At 45.6% G+C, this 22,528-nt stretch overlaps 1 protein-coding gene and 1 long non-coding RNA gene across 5 annotated transcripts in view; one reads left to right on the top strand and one right to left on the bottom strand.

The window, feature by feature from the left end:
- The window catches only part of LOC137324686 (retinol dehydrogenase 13-like), a 56,038-nt gene extending 41,605 nt beyond the window's left edge, over positions 1-14,433 (top strand). For 3 of the 4 annotated variants that reach the window (XM_067989277.1, XM_067989280.1, XM_067989281.1), the window contains 2 exons: positions 2,341-2,442; positions 13,743-14,433. In XM_067989277.1, the coding sequence (XP_067845378.1) occupies positions 2,341-2,442; positions 13,743-14,014 (374 nt within the window). In that variant the 3' untranslated portion in view covers positions 14,015-14,433. The remainder of the gene's footprint in view (positions 1-2,340; positions 2,443-13,742) is intronic. The other variant, XM_067989279.1, reaches the window with a different exon arrangement.
- LOC137324687 (uncharacterized) lies at positions 11,635-22,528 on the bottom strand. Its single transcript, XR_010963704.1, has 3 exons — positions 22,464-22,528; positions 15,369-15,516; positions 11,635-13,906 (listed from the first exon to the last, which is right to left on the bottom strand). It is a non-coding gene; the product is annotated as an uncharacterized lncRNA (long non-coding RNA).

The raw sequence follows: 22,528 nt of genomic DNA, 5'->3' as shown, positions 1-22,528 counted from the left end.
CCTTCTCACCTCCTCCCTTCTCACCCTCCAGGGCCCCAAACACTCCTTCCAGGTTAAACAGCAATTTACTTGTACTTCTTTCAATTTAGTATACTATATTCGCTGCACACAATGCAGTCTCCTCTACATTGGGGAGACCAAACGCAGATTGGGTAATCGTTTTGCTGAACACCATCGCTCAGTCCGCAAGCATGACCCTGACCTGCCATTTTAATTCTCGGTCCCACTCCCACTCTGACCTCTCTGCCCTCAGCCTCTTACACTGTTTCAATGAAACTGAATGTAAGCTCGAGGAACAGCACCTCATCTTTCGATTAGGCACTTTACAACCTTCTGGACTCACCATTGATTTCAGTAACTTCAGATCATAACCGCTGCTCTCATTTTTTGGACAGCAAGTGCTGGTAATGGTTCTGATGTTGCCATTTACAGCTCCTCTAGACCCATCATTTGTTTCTTTACTTGTCCCATTACCACCCCGTTTGCCTTGCACCATCGTCCCTTTTGTCATTTAATCACTCCTGCCCTCCACCCTATCAGAGACCTTCCCTTTTGTTCTTTCCTCCCCTTCCCCCCCCCCCCCATTCCCTGGCTCTGTACTTGCTTAAAATCTTCAACTTCTTCCAGTTCTGATGAAAGGTCATCGACCTGAAACGTTAACTCTGTTTCTTTCTCCACAGGTGCTACCTGACTTGCTGAGTATTTCCAGCATTTTCTGCTTTTATTTTAGACTTTAAAAAACTGAGCGTACCTGTTTTGTGGCGATATTACTTCGTTTCCAGCTGGGCAGGAGAGCAAGTTGGCGCTGGTCCATTGATGCTGTTGATTGCAGCGGCGATATCCCTTAAAGGCGAAACTGTCAGATCGCAAATCAAGAAGAGCAAGTTCCGGATTTCCATGTTTGACTGCACATGTACGGTCGCCGGAACTAGCTCTTCAATTTCGCTACTAATAACGCTGTTGGGCTCTCTGTTATTTTGAAAGCAATTTCTGGCCCAATATATTTAAGTGGCACCTGCAGGTACCATCTGGCTCATTGAAAAGATTTTGGGCTGCTTCTGAACCAGTGTGACTCACTTCCACGCACAGAGCCACTAGTGAGGTGATTGAGATTAAAGAAGAATGTTCACTTCCAAAAAACCTGCCAGGAGAAACAGCTGATCTGATCTGCTAATTGGGAATAGAACAAATAATCGGGTAGTGCCGCTGGCTTTCACAGCAGGAAGACGGACACTGGCTTGACACCCACGTCACAATCACACCAACGCTGCTGCACCTCTCCAGTTAGTACCCGCCTCAGGAACACATCTTACTGGAGGGCCCAACTGGAGGAGGGCAACAATGCTGCTGGGAGCAGGAAGTTAGCCTTTTTCTTTAGTACTGCGCACCAATAACCTGTGGCTCTGTGTTGGGAATGGAAGGGAGGATTGCTGTCAGAATTTGACAACTTCACCATGGAGCAACTGACTGACTCAAATCAGCCCTTAAAAAGATTCGCGCGGGACTATAAAGTCTGAGCATGTCCAAACTTGTACTTCCAACAGACTGTGACTTCTTGGAGGCTGTTAAACACCCGCTGTCCCCTAGCATTCAGCAACATATCGAGCGCTCTGTCCCACCAAGCCCCATACACACTGGTCACAGGTGCTGATGCTTTTAACCCACCTACCCGGTGCTGTTGCCTCTAGCTCACCCAAGTTCCGATGGTGATGCTTCTCTTCACTAACATTTGCAAAGACAAATGGGCAAGAGATAATGAATGGAAGAATAAGAGAAAAAGGAAAACTGAAAGCAAAGTGAAGTAAGAGGGAAACAGAAATGGAAGTGAGACAGATGTGGAGGAGTATGGGAAAGAGAAAATTGGAGGAGGGGAATGAAAGAAGCAGAGAAGAGATTCCACAGCACTATTAAAACAAAATTCCCTTGCAGTCCTGACTAACATTCTTCCTTATACTACTTTTAAAAAAAAGATTAAATTACAGAAATATGCTGGGTGAGCTCCAAAAATGTCTCAATTAGTAAGTGGCGTGACAGTAAGCTATATAAACCAGAACAATCCCAGATTCAATCCCTAGCCTGTATTGAGTTAGCCTGTTGCAGCAGAGGTGCTATAATTGGCCTGCCTGTCCCTGGGGGGAGTAGTGAACATTATTCATGTGTGAGCCTTGACAGTAAGAGCCATCAAGCTATTTGACTGCAGCAACTAGCTTGAATGTCTCAGCTACTCACTGGATTAACTTGCTGAGCCATCAAGGGGCGCACAACTCTCATTTTTGATGCCTTAAATTTAACTCCACAGATAAAATGACAAAACCTTTCTTTGTGTTTTTTTTAATAAAGGAAGTGGGGTTACAGTCAATGCTGTGCACCCAGGGGTGACTAACACAGAACTTGGCAGACATACAGGAATGCACAAATCAAAATTTTCTAGTACAGTATTGGGTAAGTGATGCAGACTACTTTTGTTTCACGTTATAAACAGCAAGTGTGTACTACAACATGGTACACACTACAAACACTTAAATTGTTTGAAGTGTGTATTATGGTTGTGAGCATTGAAGAACCAAATCAAATTGCACCGCACACCCCCAGCACCACCTAAATGTGTGCAGGATTGCAGTTTTCTGCAGCATCTAGTAATGTTTTTTTTATCCATTAACTTTACTGGATACAAATGGGATGCTGCGCAAAGTGACTTCCAGTAGCAGCAGTTCTGCCGTGTTTTAAGTCTGAATTTGGCCCGTTTACATTATGTAGCACGATTTCAAGCTCCAGTGGCTAAAGCAACTACACAGGCATAAGATTGGAACAACAACTTGCACTTTGCGAAATGCTTTGACATGGTCCCGGGGTGTTTTAGGAGGGGATTGGACTGAGCAGGACTTGGCAGATGAATGAGGCAAAATGACTGAAGACATAGGTGCAACAGTTAGGAACAATAGAAGCCTGTCCATGCCCAAGTATCGCCCACATGCCTTCACTCAAGGCAATTCATTCATGACAAATTTGAACAAAACTGTCTGATTCACTGATTCTCAAACTTTTATTGGGCTGGACCCCACCAGAAAACTCAGCCTCTCATCCCCCCCTTTAGCTAAGGATAGTAGTATAGAATCGTAGAATCATACAGCCCAAAAGGAGGCCATTCGCTCTGTTGTTGTTTTTTTTCCTTCGTTCATGGGATGTGGGCGTCGCTGGCAAGGCCAGCAATTATTGCCCATCCCTAATTGCCCTTGAGAAGGTGGTGGTGAGCCGCCTTCTTGAACCGCTGCAGTCCGTGTGGTGACGGTTCTCCCACAGTGCTGTTAGGAAGGGAGTTCCAGGATTTTGACCCAGCAACGATGAAGGAACGGCGATATATTTCCAAGTCGGGATGGTGTGTGACTTGGAGGGGAACGTGCAGGTGGTGTTCTTCCCATGTGCCTGCTGCTCTTGTCTTTCGAGGTGGTAGAGGTCGCGGGTTTGGGAGGAGCTGTCGAAGAAGCCTTGATGAGTTGCTGCAGTGCATCCTGTGGATGGTATACACTGCAGCCACAGTGCGCCGGTGGTGAAGGGAGTGAATGTTTAGGGTGGTGGATGGGGTGCCAATCAAGCGGGCTGCTTTGTCCTGGATGGTGTCGAGCTTCAAGTGTTGTTGGAGCTGCACTCATCCAGGCAAGTGGAGAGTATTCCATCACACTCCTGACTTGTGCCTTGTAGATGATGGAAAGGCTTTTTTTTCAAAAAATATACTTTATTCATAAAATTTGCAGCAATACATACAATACAGTTGTCATTATCACATTCCAAACGTACACAATACAAATTATACAATTTGCAGGTTACATCAAGTACAGTTCAATGAACACATTGTACATAATTACAGTTTATGACAGTCTAGTGTGCCTCATTGCATTGCACTTAATACAGATTATTGATTACAGATTCATTACAGGTACATTATATCAATTTGAATTTTACATTCTGCCCGAGGGTTTTATTTCCTGATTACAATGGCGGGAAGGCTCTAAACGGTTGCCTTTCCCCACAGAGCCTTTGCGACGGCCGCACCCAGCCTCAGGGTGTCCCTCAGCACTTAGTTCTGGACCTTGGAAAGTGCCAGTCTGCACCACTCGGTCGAGGACAGCTCCTTGTACTGGAAGACCAGCAAGTTTCAGGCAGACCAAAGGGCGTCTTTCACCGAGTTGATGGTCTTCCAGCAGCAGTTGATGTCCGTCTCGGTGTGCGTCCCGGGACCAGCCCGTAGAGCACAGAGTCCTGTGTTACGGAACTGCTCGGGACGAACCTGGACAGATACCACTGCATCTCTCTCCAGACCTCCTTTGCAAAGATGCATTACAGAAGGAGGTGGGTGATGGTCTCGTCTGCACCGCAGCCACCTCTGGGACAGCGCACGGTGGCGCTGAGACTCCATGAGTGCATGAAGGATCTGATGGGAAGGGTCCTTCTCATCAGCAGCCAAGCTATGTCTTGGTGCTTGTTTGAAAGCTCTGGTGATGAGGCGTTCTGCCAAATGACATTGACAGTCTGCTCAGGGAAATAACCGACAGGATCCGCCATCTCCTTTTCCCTCAGGACGTTACATGCGGACCACTCGCTGATCGCTTTGTGGTCAAAGATGTTTTTTTGTATAAACTTTTCGACGAAGGACAGGTGGGGTGGAACGGTCCAACTGGACAGTGCGTTCCGTGGCAGCGTGGCCAGGCCGATCCTTCTCAACACCAGGGACAGATAGAACCTCAGCACGTAGTAACACTTTGTATTTGCACAGCTTGATGCAGCCGCACGCAAAGGTGGCCATCAGGATGAGGGGCCACGTTGGGCATGCCTTTCCCCCCTTTCTCCGGAGCTTTGTACATCGTGTCCCTGCGGACACGGTCCATTTTTGATTTCCGGATAAAGTGGAAAACGGCTCAGGTGACTGTCGCGGCGCAGGAGTGAGGCATGGGCCAGACCTGCGCCACGTACAGCAACACCGAGAGCACCTCGCACCCTGATGACCAGGTTCTTGCCCACGATCGAAAGGGATCATCGATCCCACAGTCCCAGTTTCTGCTTATCCTTGACAATACGCTCCTCCCAGTTTTTGGTGCACGCCCCGGCGCCCCCGAACCAGATCCCCAGCACCTTCAGGTAATCCGACCTGACAGTGAAGGGGACAAAGGATCGGTCGGTTCAGTTCCCAAAGAACATGGCCTCGCTCTTGCTACGATTTACCTGGGCCCCCGAGGCCAGTTCGAACTGGTCACATGCTCATCAATCTGCGGACCGACAGCTGATCTGAGCAAAAGACGGCGACGTCATCCATGTACAGGGAGACCTTGACCTGAGTGCCTCCGCTGCCTGGGATCGTCACCCCTCCTATGCCCGCATCCCTCCTGATGGACTCGGCAAAGGGTTCGATGCAGCACACGGACAAGACAGAGGAGAGAGGACAGCCCTGCCTGACTCCAGATTTGATCGGAAAGCTTTCTGATTCCCACCCGTTCATTGAAACAGCGCTACTGATGTCTGCATTTGGATCCAATTGCAGATTCACTCCCCAAACCCCAATTTGGAGAGCACGTCCATCATGTACGTGTGGGATATTCTGTCAAAGGCCTTTTCCTGGTCCAGGCTGATCAGGCATGTGTTCACCCCCCTGTTCTGTACGTAGGCGATCGTGTCCCTGAGTCGCGCCAGGCTATCAGAGATCTTCCTGCCGGGTACAGCGCAGGTCTGATCGGGGTGGATCATCACCTCCAGGGCTGACTTGACCCGATTGGTGATGACCTTAGACAGGATTTTGTAGTCCACGTTAAGTAGTGAGATGGGTCGCCAATTTTTGATTTCTTCCCTTTCCCCCTTCCGCTTGTAGATGAGGGTGATGATGCCTTTCCTCATGGAGTCTGACATGCTGCCTGCCAGGAGCATACCCCCGTACACTTCCAGCAGGTCTGGGCCTATCCAGTCCCACAGAGCCAAGTACAACTCCACCGGTAATCCGCCGCTTCCGGGAGTCTTACTCTTCTCGAAGGAACGGACGACCTTTGTCAGTTTGTCCAGAGTTAGCGGGTGATCCAGACTCTCCCGCTTGCTGTCGTCTAGAACCTCCGTGATAGACGACAAGAAGGATTGGGAGGCCGCGCTATCTGTGGGCTTTGCGTCGTACTGTCCGGCGTAAAAGGATTTGCAGATCCTCAGTGTATCGGGCTGCGAGGATGTGACCGAGCCGTCCTCTTCCTTCAGGCTGCTGATCACAGAGCTCTCTCTTGCACCTTTTGGAAAAAGAAACGCGAGCAAGTCTCGTCCTGCTCCACGGAGCGGACTCTGGACCGGAAGATGATCTTGGAGGCCTCGGAGGCAAAGAGCGAGGCTTGCTGGTCCTTCGCCTCTGAGTTCCTCCCTGACATCGATCCCCATCGACTGCAGCAGGAGAAGATTCTGCATCCTTTTCTGGAGTCGGGACGCTTCCCTCTGCCGCTCTCTCGCCTTCTGAACACTTTTGAGGATGAAGAACCTCTTGATGTTCGCCTGGATGGCTTCCCACCAGTGCACTGGGAAATCAAAGAGGGGCTTTACGGTTCTCCAATCTTTGTAATACCTCTTTAGTTCCTCAATGTTTCCCAGGGTCAACAGTTTCGCGTTCAGCTTCCATATCCCCCTGCCCACTCTCTGATCGTCCTTCTGGTGACAGTCAGCCAGGAGGAGGCAGTGGTCAGAGAAGAACACCGGTGTGACCTTGGTGGATCTGACCTTGAGCGTCGGGGACACAAACAGGAAGTCTATCCTGGAACGGACGGACCCGTCTGGTCTGGAACAGGTATATTGACGCGCCGCTCCGTCTGCAGGGTTGCTGAAGACGTCGCACAGCTTGGCGTCTTTCACCACTTCCATCAAGAGTTTGGACGTGGCGTCCAGTTTGTTGTTGGCTCTGCCAGATCATCCAGCCGCATCGATGATGCAGTTGAAGTCACCGCCGAGAACAACCGGCCTGGACGTCGCCAGCAGCAGTGGGAGCTGCAGGAAGACGGCCAGCCGCTCACTGTTCAGAGCCGGGGTGTACACGTTGATCAGCCGGAGGAGGCGACCCCCCCACCACCTCCTTTACTTTGGTGATGGTGAAGTTGCCTCTCCGCAGCAGAATCCCCAGGCTGGAGGCACGGCTATCGTTGCATCCTGACCAGGTCGACGGCCCGTGGGCCCACCGCTGCGACCATTGCCGGTAATTGCTGAAGTGCGGCGCTCCTGCAAGAACAGCAGGTTGCTCTTGACCTTGGCCAGGTAGTCCAAGGTCGACACACATCGCATAGTGCATTTAATGCTATGCACGTTAATAGATGCGACTTTCAGACCCATTTTAACAACAGTTTAAAATCTCACTCGACATTCCGTTTGCTGTTTCCAGCTCTTGGCCGTGTCCCTGCATCCAGGTGATCTGTACAAAGTGTTCTACGCTTCCTGAGCTCAGGTACGAGTCCTGTTCCGCCTCAGAGAGGGGCTCGTAGTTCCACCTGGGTGACATCGGCGGCGTGGTGTCGGGTGGAGAGTCCATGCGATCCTCAATCGGCTGGGGCTCCTCGTTGCTGCTTCAAGTTTCCTGGAGCCGGTCTTCGCTCTCTGCGGTGATGCTCCCGGTGTTCTGGAGCTGGTGTACGCTGGGCACTTCGCTCGTCCCGGAGCTGGAGGTTGCTGGAGGCGTTGTCACTTCGTGTTCTGGAGATGGGGGGTGTCGATCCCATCGCTGTCGCCTTGGATGTTTTGACACTTTCGGTGAGAGGCCTGGCTGCCGTGCCCCTGTCGTCCCTCCTCGTCGGACACGGGGTAGTCGCTGCAGTCCGACTGCGACTCGAGCTCTCTTTTACCCCTGGTTGCAGTGTCGGCAGGAGCTTGTTTCCTTTCCTCTGGCTTCCTCTTTCTGTTCTTCTTGTTCACAATCCGCTGTTCTTCCTCTGCTGCCTCCTCGTCCAAGGACTCTGTCGTCTGGTGGGAAGGCTCGGAGTTGGGTGTCGGAGTCTGGCAGTTTCCGGCTTGACCCTTTCCTCGCTCCTTGTCTTCCTGGGTCGGGGTCTTCTCGGAGGGGGTCGCGGCGGGGCAAGGGTTCTTGGCCTTCTTTGGGGCAGCCTTGCTTGTTGCCCCCTCCTCCTCCGCTGTGTTGCTCATGGCCGCCTGGGCATAGCTAAAGCTGCATTTGGGGCAGGCCCTGTAGAGATGGCCATCCTCCCCGCATAGGTTGCAGCGCTTGCTCTCCTTGCAGTCCTTAGTCTGGTGCCCTTCCTGCTTGCAGTTCTTGCAGACGGTTGCAGTGCAGGAGGCGGCCAAGTGTCCGGATTTGCCGCAGGTGCGACAGACTCTGGGTTGCCCCACGTACGTGATGTACCCTCGACTTCCACCGATGGCGAAGCTGGATGGGGGGGTGAAGGATGTTGCCGTGGGTGTCCACTCTCAACGTTGCCCTGACCTCCCTCTTACTGGTCCAGATCCCGAAACAGTCGTTGACCATTTGGCGCTGTTCTCCGCCCCGTTGACTTATCTGGCGAGGAACGTCAGCACATCGACGACCGGGACGTGTGGGTTGTACATGTGTACAATCAGCTTCCGATTCCTCTGCGTTGGGAGGGTGAAGAGCGGCTCCGCAGCTTCGCTCCCCTTTTCCTTGAGCACCTGAAGAAACTTCTGACATCCAGCGATGGTCTTGAAGGTGACATCGAAATATCCGCTTCGAGCGAAATCCTGTAGGCAGAAGATGTCCGCTGCTTCGAATTCACAACAGTCAACCAAAACTCGTTTCACAAAAAACGCGCGATCCATCGGTGTAACGCTTTCAACTGTCTTCACCGTCACCCTGACGGTGTTTGGCACACCATGGCCTAGTGCCCGGGTGCCCTTCGCTGCCATTGCAGTATTGATGTAGCCCCTATGCAAATTTAGGGGCGGGGCCAGCACACAAATCGTCCAATCGCAGCAAAGTCCGCACTTTGCAAGCGCATGAGGTCGCAGCCAGCGTTCCGATTTGCTCAGATCCAAAATAAGCCCTAATAGGATCCTTCGTGATCAAAGTCTCTCCCCTGCCAGAGGGGCAGGAGGTGAGCGACTCGCCGCAGAATACCCAGCCTCTGACCTGCTCTTGTAGCCACAGTATTTATATGGCTGGTCCAGTTAAGTTTCTGTTGTGCCTGTGCTAACTCTCTGAAAGAGCTAGCCACTTAGTGCATTCCCTTGCTCTTTCCCCATACCCTTTTAAATTTATGGTTTACAGATATTTATCCACTTACCTTTTAAAAGCTATTTTGGACCCTGTTTGCACCATTGTTTTTGGCATAGCATTCCAAACCTCTGTTTCAAAAAAAAATTCTTCTAACCCCTCTCTTCATTCTTTTGCGGATCTTAAATTTGTACCCTCCGGCTACTAAATCACCAACCAGTGGAAATAGTTTTTCTTAATTTACCTTATCATAAACTCTCAAAATTTTAAACACCTCTATCAGATCTCCTAACTTCTTTGTTCTAATGAGAAAAGCCCCAGTCCTCCTGGTTTCTCCTCATAATTAAAGCCTCTCATGCCTGCTTTTGTGTTCGTAAAACTTTTCTGTACCCTCTCCATGGTCTTGACAGTTTTCTTAAAGCAAGGTGCCCAAAGCTGGACACAATATTCTAACTGGCCTAAGCAGTGATTTGTGTAAGTTTGGTATTAGCTCTTGCTTTTGTATTCTGCATCCCCATTTATAAAAACTAGGATCCTCTTATGCTTTTTCATAGCTTTCTCAACTCTCACTTTTAAATACTTGTGTATCTGAACCTCCAAGGCTCTTTCTGCGCTTCTTCTCCTTTTAAAATCTTATCATTTTGTGTTACATCCTCTCCTGATTCATCCTACAAAATGTGCCTCTTAGCATTTCTCCACATTAAATTTCATTTGACATCTATCTGCCCAATCTACTAACCTGAATATGTCCTCCTGAAGTCGCTTGCAGTGCTGTACACAGTTTATCATGCTCCTTATTTTTGTGTTGTGTGCAAGTGTTGATATTGTGCCTCCTACCCAAGTTCGGATCATTTATTTATTGAGAAAAGCAATGGTCCCAAAACTGACCCATAATGGACACCACTGTTTCCATCCCTCCAGTCCAAAAAACATCCAGTAACCACTACTCTCTTCTCTGCCCTATAACAGACATCCTATCCATGCTGACGCACTCTCATTAATACTGTGTCCCCTAATTTTAACTGATCTCTTGTGCAGCACCTTGGCAAACACCTTTTGAAAATCGATATAGTTTCTTTATAAATGCACTGTTATTTTCCCTCGCTGTTGGTTTTCAGGCCTATTTTCAAATCCCTTCATGGCCTAGCCCCTCCCTATCTCTGTAACCTCTTCCAGCCCAACAACCCTCCGAGACCTCTGTGCTCCTTGAATTCTGGCCTCTTGTGCAACCCTGATTTTAATCGGTCTGCCGTTGGCGGCTGTGCCTTCAGCTGCCTTGACTCTAAGCTCTGGAATTCCCTCACTAAACCCCTCCACTTTTCTACTTCTCTCTCCTCCTTTAAGACGCTCCTTAAAACCTACCTCTTTGACCAAGCTTTTGGTCACCTCTCCTAATATCTCCTTATGTGGCCCGGTGTCAAATTTTGTTTGGTAACGCTCCTGTGAAGCGCCTGGGACATTTCACTATGTTAAAGGCGCTATATAAGTGCAAGTTGTTGTTATACTGACATATGAAGAGACATTCAAAGAACTTGGAAAACCAAAGATGGGTACTTTAAATTTTTCTTTCTCGTTCCCCCACAAACCTGCTGCAACAATAGGGTAAAGCTGTTCAGATCACATTAATTAAGTTCCTAGTTTCATAATACATAATTGTTGATGTGTGGTAAAATTTTTTATCTGAGATGAAGAAGTAGTAGGGTGTAGGGCTGTGTCCACCTCCACCTCCACCTCCTCACGTTCAGTTGCAACCTCCTCTTTTCCTTTCTTTCCCCTTTTAAAAAAAATTGTTTCCTGTTTGTTACAAAACTTGATAATTTGAATTTTTGTAGCAAGTACAACACACCTGCAAATAAATAAATAAATTGGTTTTCTGCTGGTCTCAGATCATTGTTTCAATCTTAGGTCATCTAAGCTTAGCTTCAGAATCTGATAGTCACCTAGGAAATGTGTGTTCAGTGGATGTCTGATAAATTCTTATTTCATCATCATCTTTGTAGAGAAATCCTGTTGGGTCATAGTCTTCAAAACCACCACTGACCAAAGTTCTTGTTTGAATACTTTTTAATAAATATTGCCAACTATCAAAATGCATAATAGGAAACTTGAATGTCATAAATGTATCTTATGTACATGGTCTTCCATAAAAATTCATGGTTTCATCATATGGTTTCAATGTCAAAATCAATAGCTGGAAAGAGAAGCAAGCCCTGGGCACTGTTCTTACTGGCAATGGATGTGATTTTATCAGCAGCATTTAAATGTGAAAGTGCAAATAAACCTGTTGCGTTCCTGTATTACAGCCTTGTATATGGTCCCTTTCAACATTCACCTTTTAAAACAATATTGGCTTGTGTTAGAGTGCTAAACAACATGAAGAAAGCTGAATTGTTGCTTAATGCTTTTTTATTTCAAAGTATACTTTATTTCATAAAATTTAAAGATACACACAGTTCAATGTAAAAAAACAATATTCCAAGCAATACAATGCAGATCATACACACTATGATCCCATTATTACAATTCAAAACACAGTACGTAGCCCCTAATACATTCTGTACAATACAAGGTGGGATGGCCTTAGTCGGTGGCCTTTCCCTATAAAGCCTTTGCGTAGGCCGTACCTCGCTTCATTGCGTCCTGCAGCACGTAATCCTGGACCTTGGAGCTTGCCAGTCGGCAACACTCAATCGTGGACAGCTCCTTCATCTAGAAGACCAGCAGGTTTTGGGCGGACCAAAGGGCTTCTTCACCAAGCTGATGGTCTTCCAGCAGTAGTTGATATCTGTCTTGGTGTGCGTCTCAGGGAACAGCCCGTTGCTTAATATAGAAGGGTTCCATTTCTTACCCATAATAAATAGTACTTTAGCATTATACGGTATTGATAACTTCTTTCAAAACACATCTCATTGTTACCTTGTGATAATTTTCTCACTTTAAAATGCCTTGGCTCCCCGTAATGGCCTAATGGGTAAAGGAACTGCCCAATCACAGACTTGAAGTGTCTTGTGTTCAATCCAACCAATCAAACCCGGAGTTGTGCTGTGTTAGATGATCTCAACTGGCAGCGATACGATTGGTTTCTGTACCCCTGAGCCAGGAAGGGACAAAATCAATCGACTATCTGCTGATCACTAACCACAAAGTCCACCTGTGTTGATGAAGGATGAAAACAGAATACGGCTCAGCTCCGATTCCTTAACATGGCAAAATAACCAAGTAAGATTCACTGTCTAGGCTCATATGTGAAGGTCAGCCACTTGGATGAGATTTCAGGTATGAGAAACAGTCCCAACAAGAGTTAATGGGGGGAAGGGGGAGGGGAAGAGAGAAAATTGGGGGTATGCTTTGGCATTGCTGTTAAAAGTTGCCCTTGATGGCGATGTTTTCATTCACAAATTGTTGAGTGTAAAAAGAATAATGCCTATTTTAAAGAAAATTGTTAGTTTGTTTTTGTTTTGGTGAAAGAAAAAAATTGCATTTATGTAGTGCCTTTCACATCCTCAGGATATCTCAAAGTGCTTCTCAGCCAATTAATGACTTTGTGAAGTGTAGTCGGTGTTGTTTTGTAGGTAAATGGGGCAGCCGATTTGTGCAGCCAAGGTCCCAGAAGCAGCAATGAGATAAATGTTTTAGTCCAGTTAACCTGTTTTGGTTGAAGGAGGAATGTTGACCAGAACACACAGAACTCGCTGCTTTTCTTCAAATAGTGCTATGGGATCTTTTACATCCACCTGAGAGGGCAGACAGAGCTTTGGTCTAATGTCTCAACCCAAAAGACAGCACACCCTCTGAACAGCACTGAAATGTCAGCTCCGGTCCTCTACTGGGACTTGAACCCACAACTTTCTGACTTGGAGGCTACAGTGCTAAAACTAAGCCTAGCTGACACCTTAAATACACAGGTTTTACATAGGTATGGGTAGTACTAAAGGTCTTTGGTACAAATGAAAGGACGGTTTAGAGGCACTGGTGTGTTTGCATTTGTTTATTCTGAGATTATTGTGATATCTTTAACACGATTCTATATATGTTACTTTATTTTAAATGGCATTGAGGATCACCTTCAGGAAGTTTGAAAATGACAACAATCCCTGGCAAATAAAAAGACTTGTGGTTTGAAATGATTTTCTTACACCTTGGCATTTTGCTATAAAATGCTAAGCATGTTTTTATTTTCAAACTAAATTTCTTATCCTCTACTTTTTATTTCTCCTAGTTTACATAATCTGTGCCTTAATTTCTCCTCTGCTAGAAGCTGCAAGGTTTTATTAGTACGAAATTTCTTCTTGCAAATGGGTAATCTCAGTCCCAGCTACCTGCTAATACTCTTCAGATGACAGTCACCCATTTTTTACCCTCGCCCTTTAAAATCTGTTTCTCTCTATTTCTCCTGGTTTTGAATGCTTAGTGAATGTTTTCTGCGATCTTCCATCAATAGCTCACGGGGAAATTTTGTGAGTGTCACTCAGTATAGCTGTTTTCTGAAATGCTGTATATCATAAAGAAGTTGGATCTTTAGATTTGTTTTTTATAAACTATATTTATTCTCTTTCAGGGCCTTTCTTCTTGTTTCTAGTAAAATCCCCAAGCTTAGGAGCACAAGCCTCCGTATATTTGGCTGTAGCAGAAGAGCTGGAAGGAGTATCTGGCAAATACTTCGATGTCATTAAACAAAAGGATCCTGCCCCACAGGCTCTGGAGGACGAGACAGCCAGGCGTCTGTGGGAAATGAGTGCCAAATTAGTGGGATTGGAAAATGACAAACCTGGTCCACAACTCCAAAATAATTCCACTGTTAATATGGACAATGTCAGAACAGACAAATAACATGACATTAGTAACAGCACCAAGGGAAATGATGAGTGTTTAATCATGCATCGATGTGTAACATTTACTAATACTGTAAATCACTCTCCGGTATATTTTGAATTTTTAGATTACAGCTTTTCATTGCCTTATAAATGTTTGGCAATACTACACTGCGGAACATTTTGGTTACCTCGTCTCCTTACCCTAACCATCTGTGCATTACTCCAACCATTGAGTACATCGTACTATTTACCAGGTTAAAAATGTTATACAATTTCCTTTTAAGGAAAAAGTAAGGCAGTATAGTGGTGGGATGCATATTTGTGTACCTAATTCCCTAAGATTTGAATTACCGATCCTGGCAGTGCTGTTGGTGAGGCAGCAACTGCAGTCCCAGTAGCTTCCCTATAGAGAGGGAGTAATTGAAGGATGAGTAATTCCTGGTTGCTTCTGGGCAGCTTTTAGTAGAGGATTGAGAGCAGGGCACATGTGCACTCCCACTCCATCAGAGAATGATGCATATCACAAATATGGGAAAACGTAGTGAAAGGAGAAAACTTTTCTTCAAACTGAAGTGCATAAACTGCTGCAATATTTTTAGTAGAGTTGAAGTGAGCTGTTGTGATTATAGTGGAAGAACTGTTGCAGTTACTAGATTTACCAACAGGTGTCTCACTTAATTTTTTTAAAGGTTTTTTATGTGTTAAAAAAAAGATGCATTTTTTAATCCTTAAATATTCACACAGTTTATGAAACAAAATATGACCTAACTGAAATCTCGAGTATTTCTGGAATCATGCCAATTGAGAATGCTGCAAATTAATCATTTAAAAGATGGGCAGGAGTAAGTGTCAATTGATTGCCTCGCTCCAAAAGAATGTTTTCATACCCAATTCCTCTTGCTACTGTTAGGACAGGCTAGTCTTTTAATCCACTCAGTGTATCAGCAACAAACAAATACGCAGCATGTTTGTGTTTCATGATAAGAGGGTCTTAAGTTCTGAGTTCAGATCTGTTTGCCTATGCAACAGTCAGTCAACTCCAAAAGTGAAGCATTAGAGATGTTTCAATGACATGATAAAGCACTATATAAATGCAAGTATTTCAAGCTATCAGTCTGCCTCTTAGTGGCTCTAAAAGCAAACATCGACATTCCATGTGTGTCAACCATTCATTAGTAACTTGTGACTTTCCCTTTCGTTAATTTTTTTATACAAGTAGTACCAGGAGTAAAGTTGAATGGCTAGCCAAAAACCATCGGCTGCAAAATCAGCAAAGGACCTTTTTAAGATCCCTTTCCCTATTCTCCTGATGGTCCTGGTTCTTGCTCTGATCCTATTCCGCAGGCACTTGCACCCTTCTAACACCTCACCCAAGAAGCCATTCTTCAAGTGTGAATCCAGATGGTGATTTGCTATTCCACTGCAGAGGCATTGTGTCTTCACCCACATTGACACGTGCATGCTTTCCATCAAGGATGAGGAGCAGAGGATCCTAGATATTGACTCCCTATAACGATTCTGCAAACACATAGAAAAGAGTTTAACATTCTGAGTTATTAAGGTTTTTGGGATAGGATTGTAGAATTACAACATTTTATTTTAAGTGAAATGGAACTGCATAGAAATCAATTTGCTTGAATTTAAAGCACCCCAAAGAAGCTAACTGAAAATTGCAGAACAGAAGATTCTTTCCTTTTAACCCACGTAATATTAGACAAATTGTGTGGCGTCTCTGTTCATTGACCTGCTGGTAGCTATGTGTGTTGCCATCTATAGGATAATTGTTTAGTTGCATGGTTGGCATTGGGCTGCAGCTCAACTACTCTCCGACAGATGGAGCTTACCATTCCAGTGTTGTCAGATTGTGACATTTTTTGCCTGTTTTTTAATCCTGTATACTGATATTGGATGAAAACATTAATACAAGTTTAGAAGTAATAAATTGTAAGGAGACACAAGAGTCATGTCAGTTTGCAGTGGTACAGCCCATTTTTTTAATATTTCAAAATATACTTGACTTCATAAAATTTAAAGACACAGTTCAATGTAAAAGGACACTATTTCAAGCAATGCAGTTCAAACCAATACAATGCAAATAGTACACACTATGACCCCATTATTACAATTCCAAGCACAGTACATATCTTCTAATACATTCTGTACAATACAAAGTGGGATGGCCTTACACGTGACCTTTCCCATTAGAGCCTTTGCGTAGGCCGCACCTTGCCTGTGCGTCCCACACCTCGTACTCCTGGACCTTGGAGTGTGCCAGTCGGCAACACTTGGTCATGGACAGCTCCTTCAGCTGGAAGACTAGTGGTTTCGGGCGGACCAAAGGGCATCCTGGCACAGGTCTGGCCCATACCTCGCTCCTACGCCGCGACAGTCACCCGAGCCATCTTCCACTTTATTTGGAGATCAAAAATAGACCGTGTCCGCAGGGACACGATGTACAAATCTCCAGAGAAGGGGGGAAAGGTGTGCTCAACATGGCCCTTGTCCTGATGGCCACTTCCGTATGCGGCTGCGTCAAAAGCTTTGCGTGGACCCTTGGTACGCAAACACAAAGTGTCACTACGTGCTGAGGTTCTACCTATCCCTGGTGTTGAGAAGGATGGGCCTGGCCACGCTGCCACGGATCACTCCGTCCAGTTGGACCGTTCCGCCCCACCTGTCCTTCGTCGAAAAGTTTATGCAAAAAAACGCCTTTGACCACAAGGCAATCAGTAAGTGGTCCGCATGTAACGTCCTCGAGACCCTGCAGGAAAAGGAGATGATGGATCCTGTCGGTTGGTTCCCCAAGTAGACTGTCAATGTCATTTGGCAGAACGCCTCATCGCTAGAGCTTTCAAACAAGCACCAAGACATAGCTTGGCTGGTGGTGAGAAGAGCCCTTCTTGTCAAATCCTTCATGCACTCCCGGACTCTCAGCGCCACCGCGCGCTGTCCCCGAGGAGGCTGCGGTGGAGACGAGACCGTCACCCATCTACTTCTGGAATGTGCCTTTGCAAGAGAGATGCAGTGGTATCTGTCCAGGTTTGTCCCGAGCAGTTCCGTAACATGGATTCTGTGCTCTACGGGCTGTTCCCAGGGACGCACACTGAGACAGACATCAACTGCTGCTGGAAGACCATTAACTTGGTGAAAGACACCCTTTGGTCTGCCCGAAACTTGCTGGTCTTCCAGTGCACGGAGCTGTCCTTGACTGAGTGTTGCAGACTGGCACATTCCAAGGTCCAGGACTACGGCTGAGGGACACACTGAGGCTGGGTGCGGCCGCCGCAAAGGCTCTGTGGGGAAAGGCAACCATTTAGAGCCTTTCCGCCATTGTATACCGAGGGGCTGCAATCAGGGAAAAACCCACCTGGGCAGAATGTGAAATTCAAATTGATGTAATGTACCTGTAATGAATCTGTAATCAATAATCTGTATTGAGTGTATTGCAATGAGGCACCCTAGAGTGTCAAAAGATGTAATTATGTACAATGTGTTCATTGAACTGTACTTGATTTAACCTGCAAATTGTATAATTTGTATTGTGTACGTTTGGAATGTGATATGACAACTGTATTGTATGTATTGCTGCAAATTTTATGAATAAAGTATATTTTAATGAAAAAAAATCCTCCACCGAGTTGATGGTGTTCCAGCAGCAGTTAGAATCATAGAATGGTTACAGCACAGAAGGAGGCCATTCGGCCCATCGAGCCTGTGCCAGCTCTTTATAAGAGCAGTCCAGTTAGTCCCATTCCCCCGCTCTCTCCCTGCAATTTTTTCCCATCAAATATTTATCCAATTCCTTTTTGAGCCATGATTGAATCTGCTTCCACCACCCTTTCAGGCAATGCATCCCACATCATAAGTACTCGCTGTGTTTAAAAAAAAGCTTTTCCTCACATCGTCTTTGGTTCTTTTGCCAATCACCTTAAATCTGTGTCCCCTAGTTCTCGAACCTTCTGCCAATGGTAACAATTTCTCTTTATTTACTTTATCTAAACCTGTCATGATTTTGAAAACTTCTATCAAATCTTCTCTCAACTTTCTCTGCTCTAAGGAGAACAACCCCAGCTTCTCCAGTCTATCCATGTAACTGAAGTCCCTCATCCCTGGAACCATTCTAGTAAATCTTTTCTGCACCCTCTCCAAGGCCTTCGTGCCCTTCCTAAAGTGCAGTGCCCGGAATTGGACACAATACTCCAGTTGTGGTCGAACCAGTGTTTTATAAAGGTTCATCATAACTTCCTTGCTTTTGTACTCTATGCCTCTATTAATAAAGCCTAGGATCCTGTATGCTTTTTTAATTGCTTTCTCAACCTGTCCTGCCACCTTCAGATAGAATTCTTCATTAAGGGTCCTAAATCTAAACAAAGGAAACTATGAAGGTATGAGGAGTGAGTTGGCTATGATAGATTGGGAAGCTTCATTAAAAGGCATGATGGTGGATAGGCAATGGCTAACATTTAAGGAACGAATGCATCAGTTGCAACAGTTATACATTCCTTTCTGGCACAAAAACACAAAAGGAAAAGCGGCCCAACCATGGCTAACAAAAGAAATTAAGGATAGTATTAGATCCAAAGAGGAGTCATATAAAGTTGCCAGAAAAAGTAGCAAGCCTGAGGAGTGGGAGCAGTTTAGAATTCAGCAAAAAAGGATCAAGAGATTGATTAAGAGGGGAAAAATAGAGTATGAGAGTAAACTTGCAAGGAACATAAAAGTGGACTGTAAAAGCTTCTACAAGTATGTAAAAAGAAAAAGATTAGTGAAGACAAATGCAGGTCCCATACAGTCAGAAACAGGAGAATTTAAAATGGACAACAAGGAAATGGCAGAGCAATTAAACAAATACTTTGGTTCTGTCTTCATGGAAGAGGACACAAATAACTTCCCAGAATTGCTAGGGAGCCAAGGGACTAGTGTGAAAAGGAGGAATTAAAGGAAATTAGTATTAGCAAAACAATAGTGCTAGAGAAATTAATGGGATTGAAAGGCGGTGAATCCCCAGGGCATGATAATCTGCATCCCAGAATACTAAAAGAGGTAGCCATGGAAATAGTGGATGCATTAGTTGTCATCTTCCATAGATTATGGAACAGTTCCTGCAGATTGGAGGGTGGCAAATGTAACCCTACTATTTAAAAAAGGAGGGAGAGAGAAAACAGGGAACTACAGACTGGTTAGCCTAACATCAGTAGTAGGAAAAATGCTAGAGTCTATTATAAAGGATGTGATAACAGGACACTTAGAAAATATCAACGGGATTAGACAAAGTCAACATAGATTTATGAAAGGGAAATCATGTTTGACAAACCTACTAGAGTTTTTTGAGGATGTAACTGGTAGAATAGATAAGGGAGAATCAGTGGATGTGGTTTATTTGGATTTTCAGAACGCCTTTGATAAAGTCCCACAAAAGAGATTAGTGTGCAAAATTAAAGTATATTGGCATGGATTGAAAATTGGTTAACAGACAGGAAACAGAGAGTAGGAATAAATGGGTCCTTTTCGCAGTGGCAGGCAGTGACTAGTGGGGCTCCAACTATTCACAATATATATCAGTGATTTGGATGAGGGAACCAAATGTAATATTTCCAAGTTTGCTGACGACACAAAACTAGGTTGGATCGTGAGTTGCGAGGAGGATGCAAAGAGGCTTCAAGGCGATTTAGACAAGTTGAGTGAGTGGGCAAATACATGGCAGATGCAGTATAATGTGGATAAATGTGAAGTTATCCACTTCGGAGGAAAAACAGAAAGGCAGAGTATTGCTTAAATGGTGATAGATTGGGAAATGTTGATGTACAAAGGGATCTGGGTGTCCTTGTACACCAGTCACTGAAAGCAAACATGCAGGTGCAGCAAGCAGTTCGGAAGGCAAACGGTATCTTGGCCTTCATTGCAAGAGGATTTGAGTACAGAAGCAAGGGTGTCTCACTGCAGTTATACAGGGCCTCGGTGAGACCACACCTGGAGTATTGTGTGCAGTTTTGGCCTCCTTACCTAAGAAAGGATATACTTGCCATAGAGGGAGTGCAGCGAAGGTTCACCAGACTGATTCCTGGGATGGCAGGACTGTCATATGAGGAGAGACTCGGCCTGTATTCACTCAAGTTTAGAAGAATGGGAGGGGATCTCATTGAAACATATAAAATTCTGACAGGGCTAGACAGACTGGATGCAGGGAGGATGTTTCCCTTGGCTGAGGTGTCCAGAACAAGGGGTCACAGTCTCAGGATACGGGGTAGGACATTTAGGACTGAGATGAGGAGAAATTTCTTCACTCAGAGGGTGGTGAACCTGTGGAATTCTCTGCCACAGAAGGCTGTAGAGGCCAAGTCACTAAATATATTTAAGAAGGAGCTGGATAGATTTCTAGACACAAAAGGCATCAAGGGGTATGGGGAGAGAGCGGGAATATGGTATTGAGATAGAGGATCAGCCACGATCATATTGAATGGCGAATTAGACTCGAAGGGCCGAATGGCCTACTCCTGCTCCTATTTTCTATGTTTCTATGTTTCTTCAAAGATTTGTGCACACATGCCCCCCCACCCCGTCTCTCTGTTTCTGCACCCCCTTTACAATTGTACCATTTAGTTTATATTGCCTCTCCTCATTCTTCCTGCCAAAATGTATCACTTTGCACTTCTCTGCATTAAATTTCATCTGCCATGTATCTGCCCATTCCACCAGTCTATGTCCTCCTGAAGTCTATTATTATCCTCCTCACTGTTTACTACATTCCCAAGTTTTGTGTCATCTGCAAATTTTGAAATTGTGCCCTGTACATCTAAGTCCAAGTCATTAATATATATCAAAAATAGCAATGGTCCTGGTACTGACCGTGGGGAACACCACTGTAAAGCTTCCTCCAGTCTGAGAAACAACCGATCATCAGTACTCTCTGCTTCCTGTCTCTTAGCCAATTTCGTATCCATGCTGCCACTGCCCCTTTTATTCCATGGGTTTCAATTTTGCTGACAATTTTGTTTCAATGTGGCACTTTTTCAAACATCTTTTGAAAGTCCATATACACATCAACCACATTGCCATCATCAACCCTTTCTGTTACCTCATCAAAAAACTCAACCAAGTTAGTTAAACACGATTTGCCTTTAACAAATCTGTGCTGGTTTTCCTTTATTAATCCACACTTGTCCAAGTGACTATTATCGGATTATCATTTCTAAAAGCTTCTGAGGATAAACTGACTGGCCTGTACTTGCCGAGTTTATCCTTACACCCTTTTTGAACAAGGATGTAACATTTGCAATTCTCCTGTCCTCTGCCACCACCCCCATATCTAAGCAGGATTGGACGATTATGGCCTGCACCTCTACAATTTCCACCCTTACTTCCCTCAGCAACCTAGGATGCATCTCATCCAGACCGGGTGACTTATCTACTTGAAGTATAGTACCTCCTTTTAATCAATTCTCACCCCATCCAGTATCTCAACTACCTCCCCTTTTACTGTGACTTTGGCAGCATCTTGCTTGGTAAAGACAGATGCAAAGTACTCATTTAGTACCTCAGCCATGCCCTCTGTCTCCATGTGTAGATCTCCTTTTTGGTTCCTAATTGGCCCCTCCCCTCCTCTTACCACCCATTTACTGTTTACATGCCTACAGAAGACTTTTGGATTCCCTTTTATGTTTGCCATCAGTCTATTCTCATACTCTCTCTTTGCCCCTCTTATTTCCTTTTTCACTTCTTTGTACTTTCTATATTCAGCCTGGTTCTCACTTGTGTTATCAAACTGACATCTGTCATACGCCCCCTTTTTCTGCTTCATCTTACTCTCTATCTCTTTCGTCATCCAGGGAGCTCTGGATTTGGTTGCCCTACCTTTCCCCCTCATTGGCATGTACCTAGACTGTACCCGAACCATCTCCTCTTCAAAGGCTGCCCTTTGTTCGATTACAGTTTTGCCTGCCAATCTTTGATTCCAATTTACACGGGCCAGATCTGCTGTTAACCAACTGAAATTGGCCCTCCTCCAATTAAGTATTTTTACTCTAGATTGCTCCTTGTTATTTTCCATAACTAATTTAAACCTTATGCTACTATAATCACTGTTCCCTAAATGTTCCTGCACTGACACTTGACCCACATCATTCCCCAGAACCAGTTCCAGCAATGCCTCCTTCCTCTTTGGGCTGGAAACATACTGAGAGTCCTGCGCATCTCTCTGACCACTGTGATCAGCAGCCTGAAAGAGGAAGACGGCTCGCTGACGTCCTCGCAGGCCGATATACTGAGGATCAGCAAATCCTTTTATGCCGGGCTGTATGACACGAAGCCTACAGACAGCACAGCCTCCCAGTCCTTCCTGCCCTCTATCACGGAAGTCTTAGAGGACAGCAAGTGGGAGAGCCTGGATTGGCCACTGACCTTGGACGAACTGACAAAGGCCGTCCGGTCCTTCGAGAAGAGAAGAATTCCCGGAAGCGACGGCTTACCGGTGGAGTTGTACTCGGCTCTGTGGGACTGGATAGGCCCAGACCAACTGGAAGTGTACGGGGGT

Source organism: Heptranchias perlo, chromosome 8 (genome assembly GCF_035084215.1).
Source record: "Heptranchias perlo isolate sHepPer1 chromosome 8, sHepPer1.hap1, whole genome shotgun sequence".
NCBI classification, from domain to species: domain Eukaryota; kingdom Metazoa; phylum Chordata; class Chondrichthyes; order Hexanchiformes; family Hexanchidae; genus Heptranchias; species Heptranchias perlo.
The sequence above is the reverse complement of the archived record's forward strand: the minus strand, read 5'-3'. Positions and strand labels throughout refer to the sequence as shown.